This window comes from Tamandua tetradactyla, chromosome 4 (assembly GCF_023851605.1).
Source record: "Tamandua tetradactyla isolate mTamTet1 chromosome 4, mTamTet1.pri, whole genome shotgun sequence".
Lineage (NCBI taxonomy): Eukaryota > Metazoa > Chordata > Mammalia > Pilosa > Myrmecophagidae > Tamandua > Tamandua tetradactyla.
This window is the reverse complement of record NC_135330.1, coordinates 177,794,921-177,806,952: the sequence shown is the minus strand read 5'-3', so window position 1 is coordinate 177,806,952 and position 12,032 is coordinate 177,794,921. Positions and strand designations below refer to the sequence as shown.

The window sequence follows — 12,032 nt, the reverse complement described above, 5'->3', positions numbered from 1 at the left end:
ACCTTATACAATTTGGAGATCGCTTTTAAAGGAAAGGAATAGAAAAGTTATCTTATTTTTGCAAATTTTACAAAAGCACAAAACTTTGTGAACATTGCTAGCCCCCCCCCCCCCCCCCAGGGGCCTCGGAAGTGGCAATATAAATAGTGCTCTGAGCTTCACTATCAATTCCCTTTATCCACCACATTATACTGAATTGTTTGTTGAAGTCTGCTTCCCTCCTTTGGTCCCTGTTCTATGTTATCTTTGTTTATATAAAGCAGAGGATTATTTCAGACTTTGGTTTTTCTTGTAAGATATGTATCTTACTACCAGATGGAGAATTCCTGGAAGCCAAAGAGGCTCTTGGCAATAGTTTCCCTTTTTTATAATAAGTGCAGGACACTAAGGTAGAGGATTTACATAAAAAATCAAGTAACACTAGAAGATACCAAAATTCCCTTTTTCTATTTCAACTAAATATTAGGAAGGCTAAAATGACCGCAATGGGATGGGACATTTGAATCAATTTAGAATTTGTCTGCTTTTATAATCCATGCTTTTTCACTTATATCACTAATACATATTTTAGAGGCTCAGTTGATACTGATGGTGGACACAAATGTTTCCATAAACAAGTGGCCTCTTCTAAGATGGGCAAGTGAAGGGGCCTCTCACACTGTTGGATGTGCCTCAAAAGCAAATTAACTGATAATTAAATTGAATAGTAGGTAGAGAAATTAACCACAAAGCTTTCTCAAGTGAATTCACAACTCCAGAGATTAAGGAACGCTGGGTTACAGCTCTACTACAAACTAGCGCTGTGAATCTAAATAACTGCCAGTTTTATAAAATGAGGTTTTGTACCTTAGACAACCCCTAATGGGCGCTTAATGGCTCTAAAATGTTTACTCAGAGCTCATTGCAGCAAAATTTCACTATCATCAAAAGCAACAGTATTTTACACCAAAAGGAAATGATTTTAAAATGATTTTAAAACATCCGTCTCTTATGGGTGTTTTCTCAGTTCTCCATGGTGGAAGAGGACAGACCATGACAAAATATTGTTTGAAATCAACAACTTCTGGAACGTAGGAACTGGGTTTTGTTTTGTTTTGTTTCATCTCTCAATCCCGAGTACCTAATACAATTACTGTATCAGAGTAGGATCTCGATAAAAGCTTTTTGAATAGCTTTGTTTTTAATCCTGGAACAGATATTAGAAAAATTCGTAGTTGATTTATGAGTATGTAATTCTTTATTTTTGTATTATGGTTAGAGACAACTCAGCTCAAGGTCACATAATCATGAAAAACACATAGGAAACGGCGGGATTAGATAATTTTGTAAAAACATATTTTTAAATCTGATGAAACAGCGGATGTTTGGGGAGGCACGATTCCATCTTCTCTTCTGGGCGGTTTCAAACCAATCAGCGAAAAAAGTGTTACCACTTATTTTTTTTTTTTTTGACAGACAGAACAAGAACTCCGAACAGTAGGTCAAGCACCCAGTTCAAACTAGGAGTCTGAATCCGAAGTCCAAGAAACAGGTCAGTGCACAAAGTGATCTTAGATGTCGCTCCGCGACGAAATCTACTCATGCAGGTCAACAGCTGTGCAGACAGCACCTGCTGCTGAGGTTAGAGGATGTTGTGTTTGTTGCCACAACTGTCATCTGTCAGGATCAAACAGAAGAGAACTACCGGAGAACCCCCGGTTCCTCCTACTCGAGGTTCCTTCTAGGCCGCCCACGGCCTCAAGGGGCCCCGGCTCCTCCCACCCGCCCTGCGCGAGCTTCTTCGCGCTTGCGCAATTAGCCCATTACGTCACAGCTCCCGCCCCGAACCCAGCCCCCGCTGCGGCTGCGCCTGCGCGGGAACCAGCTGGCGAGACTGGCCAATTTTAGCTTCGGATTCCGGTTTGGTGGGGTTTACCCACTTTTAGGAGGGAAGTTCGTTCAGCGACCGTGGACAGGAGTGACCTTGTATTCGACGGAACAAGCAAGAGGTGAAGTTTGGGCAGGTGGAGGCTGGGGCAATGATGATGAATGCAGGAGATGGCCATGCTCTCGCCTCTCTTTTCTCAGTCCAGCAAATGTTTATTGACAGTGTACTTGGCAGTAATGAGCTTGGGAGACGGCCCAACGAAGGCATAAACCTTTATGCCCACTCCCCCTTCTTTCTGGGTGGGATGGCCAAAATCCTTTAATTCATCCGCCTTACCCGGTTTTACAGATAAGGGGCACGAATCACCAGTTAGTAGAGCGTGGCCAAATTTTCGTAGTGGATAGCCACCGTGTCGTTGGCTCTTGGGGGCGAGGAGATTATCATTTCTCCCTTTTTTATTATATTATTAAGAATTACCTCAGTACTTTAATTGTGTGTGTTGTGATTTTGACAGCAACCCGGCAAGAAGCATTTTAATACTATTTTGCAGACGAGGACCCTCTGTCTCAGAGAGGTAAACGTGATATACCAAAGGCCCAGTATTCTTAGAGAATCTTGAGAGTTTGGGGAGGCAAAGGAGTAATATGGACCTTCAGAGGTGTAATTTTGCAGGAGTGTGTTGGTAGAATTGGAGTGAGAGAAACTGTAAGTTTGTAGAAAATTACTTTTCTCTTCTTACGCTGCCTGTCATTAATTTCTTGGATTCCAGAGCCCCTCTGTCTTTTTCTTACAACGAATTTCTTCCAAGATTCTCCTCATGTCATAAAGTGCTATGGAGGATAGGCTACTGTAGACCTTTTTCTCATGGGAAAACACATCTCTTCAAGGATTGCACGAATGAAACTTTAATCGTATTAGTCACTTTCTCACCAATAAAATAACACTGAAGCATCGCCCATATTCACTGAATAAAAAACTACTAATTTGTTTTTTGTGTCACTTCAGAACATAGGCAGCAGATAAATGGATGATAAATCACTATGTACTAATTACTTGTATTCATTCTCTTGAAAGATTTGCTTATCATTGTCAAAAATTGAAGTGTCTTGTCCCCTCCACATCTTAAGTGTACGCATTTTTTTGTAATATCTGTATTTTAAATTTTGCTTTAATCAGCTAACTAACATTTATCAAGGACTTACTAAATGCCGGGTACTGTGTTAAGCACCTTATATAGATTATCTCATTCTGTCCTCATCTTAGATACTAGGTAATCATTAACCTGCTTTTATACTTAAGGAAATCAAAGTTAAGAAAAATTAAGTAATTACCTTATATCACATAGCTATTGTTAAAGTCCACATTTGAACGCAGATCTTTTGGACTGCAGCAACTGAGTCCTAACCAAACAGAAAACATCAGTTAAAAACTGCAAAGTCTAAAAATGCAAAATTAGAGTATGTAAAAGGCAACTGAAATCCTAATTGTTGACTTTCACTTTAATTGTGAAAATATTTAGGTCTATTCATTTTATATGAAAAATGATTTGGAATCATTTTTATCAATAAGTTTTTAGGAAATGTGAGTATCCACACCATTACCCAAATGCCAACACTGTTATAAAATACTTTGAATCTTTTCCTGGAACTTGCTGAGGGCAGTTTTTACTTTGAGACCATATAGTGTCCACAGTTGTATCAGAGACAATATACCAATATTTGAACAGTCAAAGAAGTATTTATTAATATACTTCATTTTATATACATTATAATGTACACATAAAATATAACAATATACCGTAACTGCTAGAGGGAATATGTTTTTAGAGATAAGATACTGTACATACATAACCAGGTGGTGTGGTTTTATGCAAACCAGACCCAGTGAGAGGAAGCAGTTTCTATATTCAAATATAAAAGTCTGTGAATGGTGGATATCCTTATGGTTTAATCTCTTAATCTAACTCAGTAGGAGTTGGAGATTCCCTTTGTTAGGAATTAGGTGAGAAGTGTAGTTTTTTTTCTCCATAGACCACCAAATGGCTTCTGTATACCATAATGCCACCACCAACCACAATATTCCCCATTGCGCATGTATGTGCTTGTATGTTTCATAGTCCATGGCCTTCCCTAGCAGGCTTCCCCAGAAACATGGCTCTAGGTATTCAGTAATTCATTCAGCAAACAAACCTACTATGTGTCAGACACCAGAGGCGCAAAATGCTACATGATTTCCTACCTCTAGAGACTGACAGTCTAGTTAATGTTCTACTACAGTCAGCCATTCCTTTCCATTTTCTGGTAGCCTTATGCTTATTTTGTGTATGTGGTATGTGTTTCCATTTTGTTTGCTGGAGTCAGGAGGTTGGAGGTGGGGAATGTCACAGTCTCTATATTCTATCACAGAGCCCCAACCTAATCCCCTATGGCAAAGATTCTCTGACTCCCCACCACCTCAGGAACATGATAGTGTCTGAGCCAGAAGGTATTTAAAACCAGAAGATAAGGCATATTTTATTCCTGGAGCACAACTTTTACTTGAAGTCTTTTTTTGAAAAAGTTCGTTTTCATATACATAATTTAAACCATATTAAAATAGCTGATATAGATTCCAATAAAACTCACATGAATATTATAAAACTTTAAAGAGATTTCACACTCCTGGTAATCACTTTAGGAAATATTCTAGACCCCAGTCTGGCAAGTTACCTATTAGTTCCTCTTTGACTCTAGAAGATACTTAAATGAAAAGCTCTATTTTGACATTTTACTTTTGTTTTATTTTTATTGAAGAACTTAGCACTTTATTGAAATTAGGTTCCATTATGCCTCTATTTCTTTCTAGACTGCATGCCCTTTTAAGGTAGAAATATATTGTATCTACCTATAGCACAATGCCTGGTTCGTTTACTTTGTGTATGCTTGGGAAAATAAATGGCATAGGAATATTAACAAAAAAATTGTTTCAACGATTTAATATTATATAAAATGGTAAGGAACTACTATACAATAGAGCTAAAAGAGGAAGAGAGTTGTGGGGAAGCTATCTTGAGTTGGTTTCTTAATATTGGAATGATTTAACAGTTATCAGTGAAGAAGCAAATGTGGATGTAGGCCTTATTTGGCAGTACAGAACTTTTTCTAAAAAGTAACAAAAAAGAGGATACCTAATTTTTTTTGTGAAGGACCCTATCTGTGCCAAGCAGTTTAGATTTTCTGCAAAGCTTAATTTCAATTCAATGAGTAAGAGAGTGATTAGATAAAAATGTCCATTTTAAGAAATTTGTTTCTGGTGGTATGTGGTAGTCTGACAGAGAAATAGGAGGCATATAGGCAAGGACTTTGTCTCAGTAGCCCAGAAATGAAGTGAATTGAGCCTTGTTTTGGTTTTACATCATCATTATTAACAATACTCATTTGCATTATGTGCTATATAATTAAGCAATGGAATAATAAATTCAATGGAAGTTGGGATTCAGAGAGAAATATAATTAAAATGAATAATTTTTAGATTGTTAATATAAGAAATGGGACTGGTGATACTTTTGATAACAATTACTAATTAGAATTGACATAAATAATTGATTATTCTTTAATGTAGAGGTTTGAAAAGAGGTATCATTTATTGATCTATTTCCATTCATACACGTGAATAAATATCTGTTTTACCAGCACTGTCTGTAAGGTCTTATATTAAATACTTGGTTGAATTTTATTTTTTACTTAAAGTTATTTTCTTTGCTTCATTAGTAAACCAGAGGAATCCCTGGAGCGTCTATGGCTGCCTCACAAACTTCAAAAATCGTTGCAGCACACGTTCCTTTTGGAGATTTATGTTCAACTTTAGAACGAATACAGAAAAGTAAAGGACGTGCAGAAAAAATCAGAAATTTCAGCGAATTTTTAGATTCTTGGAGAAAATTTCATGATGCCCTTCATAAGAACCAAAATGATGTCACAGACTCTTTTTATCCAGCGATGAGACTTATTCTTCCTCAACTCGAAAGAGAGAGAATGGCCTATGGAATCAAAGAAACTATGCTTGCTAAGCTTTATATTGAATTGCTTAATTTACCAAGAGAAGGAAAAGATGCCCTTAAACTCTTAAATTATAGAACACCTACTGGAACTCGTGGAGATGCTGGAGACTTTGCAATGATTGCATACTTCGTTTTGAAGCCAAGATGTTTACAGAAAGGAAGTTTAACCATACAGCAGGTAAATGATATTTTAGACTCAGTTGCCAGCAATAATTCTGCCAAAAGAAAGGACCTGGTAAAGAAGAGTCTTCTAAAGCTTATAACTCAAAGTTCAGCGCTTGAACAAAAGTGGCTCATACGAATGATTGTAAAGGACTTAAAGCTTGGTTTTAGTCAGCAAACTATATTTTCCATTTTTCATAGTGATGCTTCTGAGTTGTTTAACGTCACCACAGATCTTGAAAAAGTCTGTAGGCAACTTCATGATCCTTCAGTAGGGCTCAGTGATATTTCTATCACTTTATTTTCTGCCTTTAAACCAATGCTAGCTGCTATTGCAGATATTCAGCACATTGAGAAGGACATGAAACAGCAGAGTTTCTACATCGAAACCAAGCTAGATGGTGAGCGTATACAAATGCACAAAGATGGGGATGTGTATAAGTTCTTCTCCCGAAATGGGTACGAGCACTATACTGATCATTTTGGTGCATCTCCATGTGAAGGTTCTTTAACACCATTCATTCATGATGCATTCAAAATAGATATACAAATCTGTATACTTGATGGTGAGATGATGGCCTATAACCCTAATACCCAAACTTTTATGCAAAAAGGGAATAAGTTTGATATTAAAAGGATGGTAGAAGATTCTGATCTCCAAACTTGTTATTGTGTTTTTGACATATTAATGGTTAATAATAAAAAGCTAGGACATGAGACCCTGAAAAAGAGGTATGAAATTCTTAGTGGTATTTTTACACCAGTACCAGGTAGAATAGAAATAGTAGAGAAAACAGAGGCTCATACTAAGAAAGAAGTCATTGATGCTTTGAATGAAGCCATAGATAAAAGAGAAGAAGGAATTATGGTAAAACATCCTCTTTCCATTTACAAGCCAGACAAAAGAGGTGAAGGATGGCTAAAAATTAAACCAGAGTATGTAAATGGACTAATGGATGAACTGGACATCTTAATTGTTGGAGGTTATTGGGGTAAAGGTTCACGTGGTGGAATGATGTCACACTTTTTGTGTGCAGTTGCAGAGAAACCCCCTCCTGGTGAAAAACCAACTGTGTTTCGTACTCTCTGTCGTGTTGGCTCAGGTTACACCATGAAAGAACTGTATGATCTGGGCTTGAAATTGGCCAAACATTGGAAGCCTTTTCATAAAAGAGCTCCACCAAGTAGCATTTTATGTGGAACAGAGAAACCAGAAGTGTACATTGAACCTTGTAATTCTGTCATTGTTCAGATTAAGGCAGCGGAGATTGTCCCTAGTGATATGTATAAAACTGACTGTACCTTGCGTTTTCCACGTATTGAAAAGATAAGAGAAGACAAAGAATGGCATGAATGCATGACTGTGGATGAATTAGAACAACTTAGGGGAAAAGCATCTGGAAAGCTTGCATCTAAGCACCTTTGTGTAGGTGGTGATGATGAACCACAAGAAAAAAAGCGGAAAGTTGCTCCAAAGATTAAGAAAGTTATTGGAATTATTGAGCACTTAAAAGCACCTAATCTTTCTAATGTAAACAAAGTTTCCAATATATTTGAAGATGTGGAGTTTTGTGTTATGAATGGAACAGACAACCATCCAAAGTCTGATCTGGAGAACAGAGTTGCAGAACTTGGTGGTGACATAGTACAAAATCCAGGCCCAGACACGTACTGTGTAATTGCAGGGTCTGAGAACATCAGAGTGAAAAATATAATTTCTTCAAATGAACATGATGTTGTAAAGCCTGATTGGCTTTTAGAGTGTTTTAAGACCAAAAGCTGTGTGCCATGGCAGCCTCGCTTTATGATTCATATGTGTCCATCAACAAAACAACATTTTGCTCGTGAGTATGATTGCTATGGTGATAGTTATTTTGTTGATACTGATTTGAACCAACTGAAGGAAGTGTTCTTAGGAATTAAAGATTCTCAGGAGCAGACTTTTGAAGACATGTCTTCTGTGATTGCTGATTTGGAATATCGATATTCCTGGGACAGCTCTCCTCTTAGTATGTTTCGGCACTACACCATTTATTTGGACATGTATGCTGTTATTAATGATTTGAGTACCAAAATTGAAGGAACAAGATTAGCTATTAAAGCCTTGGAGCTTCGATTTCATGGAGCAAAAGTAGTTTATTGTTTAGCTGAGGGAGTATCTCATGTAATCATTGGGGAAGATCATAGTCGTGTTGCAGATTTAAAAGCTTTTCGGAGAACTCTTAAGAGAAAATTTAAAATCCTACAAGAAGGCTGGGTAACTAACTCAATAGACAAGTGTGAATTACAGGAGGAAAATCACTATTTGATTTAAAGCTAGCTCTCCTAGTGAGCAAAGCCTCTAATTCACTCTGGCAGACTCATATTTGGTAATCATAAAATATTAAACCTCACTTAATTTTATTTCCCTTAACAGCTCTCCTACACAGCATTATTAGATATAGGAAAACAATAATTTTAAGTTTTGAGATTGAAAAGACACTAAATGGCCCAAAGCCCAGGAAGAGATACTTTTAGCAGTATATTATGTGGTGATTTTTATAACCAAGATGAAATCAACAGTTTAAAGAACAGGTGTTTGATATCTCTGTAGAATTTTAGAATTTTGACTCAAATATTAATACATTTAGAAGGTTACAGAATAAAATCTTTACCTTTTAAAAAGGATTTTCTGAAGTTGAAATTTTAATAATAGTTTTTATCTAATGAAGGGTAGCATGGCAAGTAAAAACAGTAGAATTGTTACAATTGGACTTTGGAAAAATATCTTTTAATTTGAAGACTAAAATGTCTCTTTTAAAAGTGAAATCCTTTACACACTTTTTTTTAAAACTTAAGATCATTAATAAAACCATGTCAGTGATATCATTAGCTAGATTAAGGGCAGTCAAATGAGAATGGTCTAAAAAATAAAGTTGGATTAGTCTGATTAAAAAAAAAAACTTGCAATTTTTAAAAGTCCCTGGCCCATGTTTAATTTTTTTCAAAAATAGAACGTTTTAAAGAAAGTATTTTTATGAAATTGTGCTTGTACAAATTGTATTCACAAAGAGTGATTTTCCTAGATATAATCTAGTACATAGGTATTAAAATGATGTTCATGTTGTATTTCATTAGAAGTAAATTGCTTTGACTTTTATAATGATTTTTTTTTAGAATAATTTTTATTCTTAAGTTATTTAAAGTATATGTATTTAAAATGTGTATAGTCTATGTGGTGTTTGATTTTACATAGCAAATTTTGGAATAAAATCTATACATTTAAAAAAATGTCTTATGACAGTATTGGAATTTGGTACTTTACTGTGTGTAGATTATTTGTAAGTAAATAGAAACTTTATCTGAGCAATAGATCAAATTTTTGATTATGCTATTCTTAACATAAATGAAATATTCAACATACTATTAAAATAATTCTTTATGATGTATTACATTATTTTTATGTAATTCATAAGTTATATTATTTCAGCCACATAGATGTTATTGTATCAATATAATTTTTTATTACTTTTACAGATTCCTTTTTAAGGTCCTTTGTATTTTATATTACTGAATGAGCCTTATTAAAATTTTGAACTTGTATTTTTTATTGTGTTGAGAACAGTTATAAAATACAGATAAGTGTAGTAAAAGAAAATGTCCATAATTTTAACACCAAAGATGATAATATTTACCATTTTAGGTATCAGTGGTAAATCCATATTTACAGTATAACCAGTCATTATAAGTCATACTATAATGCTATATTTAATCAGCATTTTTTCCATTGAATGAATTATGAGTATATTTACAGATCCCCCAAATATATCATTTTTAATTGCTGTACATATTCCATTCAATAAATTGTAATGTATTTAGGTAGCCCATTATTGTTCAACTCAGGTTATTTCACCATGTCACTACTCTTTATTTTTCTTTTCCTATTAAGCACTGTGATAAGTATTTTACATAGTCTTTACATACTAGTCCTGTTAGTTTCTTAGGATACTTTCTTAGAGAGGGATTACTGGCAAAGTTATGTATTTTTCAGTGGTGTTTGATATGAATTGCAGAACTCCTGGCAAATAGTTTTTCTTGATTCCTTTCACCTTCTTTTCACTACATGTTGGAAAGTTCTGTCGCCCAGTGCTGGACCTTGTTCTCTGCTTTTATTCACTCCGTAGATGTTTTTGTCTTGTTCGATGGTTTTAAATATACTGACAATTTCTACATTTCTTTAATCTCTGATTGCTTTGCTGAGCTCCAATACATATACATATATTTGTCTATCTGAACTCCAATACATGTATCTAACTATCTAACATCTCTGCATAAAGTCTAATGGGCCATTCAAGCTTAATATGTCAAACTATAACTATGCTTCTAAAAGCATTAATATAGAAAAATTGAAACATACAAAAGAGGACTAGTATGATGAGCCTGCCTGTGCATATCACGCAGTTTCAACAGTTGTCAATGATTGATTTGTTTCATAATTATACACCCTTCCAGATAATTCTGAAGTAACTTTTAGATTATATAATTTCTTGTACAAATATTCCATAAATAAAACTCTTGATTTTTCAAACGTATTTATGTTTCCTCTCAGTGTTTCCCCCCTTTACTAAGGGGTTTATCTATTCACCCAGCTGCTCAGGCTGAAAATGAGTTATTCTGGATTCCATTTCCTTTCATAGCTCTCAATGCATTGCAAATCTTGTTAGAAAGTCCTTCAAAATAACTTCAGAATATGACCTCTCACCATTCTCACCAACAACCGTAGTCTGAGCCACTATTCTCGCTAGACTACTTCAGTAGCCTCTTAACTGACCTTCCTTCTTGTACTGTTACCCGACTACTTTCTGTTCTGCAGAGCAACATTTTTACTACTAAAAATCAATTCAGATCATACTGTTCAATACTGTTAAATTCCTAAATCTTTAACGTGGCTCTGCATCACCTAGCTTCTGTTGGCTCTCTGACTTTATTTCCTACTAATACTCCTCTTGCTCACTACACTAGCCATGCTGGCCTGTTTGCTTTTCCTTTGAACTTCATTCAGTTCTCCTCATATGGTACCTCACTCACACTCCCATCATGCACTCTTCTTTTACCCTTCTTTACTTTTTTCTTACCTCTTCCCCTCACTGGAATATAAATTCCATGCCTGTTTTGTTCACTATCTTAGTCGATCACTCAATAAATATTTATGAAGTGAATCTTCTGAAACAGGTTAGAAAATATACTTTGCTTTTATTTGTTAAGGCTGTGCCTTTTTTTGTTTGTTTGTTTTTTGACAAAGCAGGCCTAGAGATTTACTAAGAACTCCATCCTTGTTTGCAGCCCTGATGACTTAGAACTGTCCCAAAAGACTTCATTCATTTCATCAGATTGATAGTACTTTCTTTGAAAAATGAGATGGGTGGAGGAGCTGCCCATACATGTGTTTTGCCTGGGAAAGGAGTGAGAAAGCTTTGTTCATAAATGAGTTGCGTCTGGTTTTAACACGCTTAATATGAAGTTCATTCAGCATTAGCATGATTCTGTAAACAACAGCTACAAGTCACTTTCAACCAACATATATTTAAGCCCTTACTCTCTTTGCTAATTGCTTGGGTAACAAAGATGAATAAAGCAATCTCTGTTCTCAAGGAACACACAGTGTATTGAAAGAGTATTATAATTGGGATACAAAAGGTTAAGTGTTTTCCTAGTGGAATAAATACCAAGGAATCACAGGTAAAAGAATGATTGATGGCTCTGGAAAGCCATTTGTTGTAGTGAAAAGAGTACAAGCTTGAGAATCAAGTCATCCGGGGCTCTATTCCAACTCTGCCACCATTATCTATGTTATTTTTAGCAAATCACAATCTCTCAGCCTCTGTTCCTAAACTTCAAATGTGAACACACCCATCTCACCAGAATGTTTTGAGGACTGAATTACAGCACCCACATGGATACATATTCCCTTTCCAGCTTTTATCT

At 35.5% G+C, this 12,032-nt stretch overlaps 1 protein-coding gene across 4 annotated transcripts in view; it reads left to right on the top strand.

The window, feature by feature from the left end:
- LIG4 (DNA ligase 4) overlaps positions 1-12,032 on the top strand; it is a 220,253-nt gene that overhangs the window by 473 nt on the left and 207,748 nt on the right. The window contains exons 2-3 of one of the 4 annotated variants that reach the window (XM_077158652.1): positions 1,456-1,531; positions 5,617-10,609. In XM_077158652.1, coding sequence (XP_077014767.1) covers positions 5,644-8,382 — 2,739 coding nt within the window. In that variant the 5' untranslated portion in view covers positions 1,456-1,531; positions 5,617-5,643 and the 3' untranslated portion in view covers positions 8,383-10,609. Of the gene's footprint in view, positions 1-1,455; positions 1,532-1,828; positions 1,989-5,616; positions 10,610-12,032 lie in introns of those variants that run through there. The other 3 variants (XM_077158651.1, XM_077158650.1, XR_013174729.1) reach the window with 3 other exon arrangements.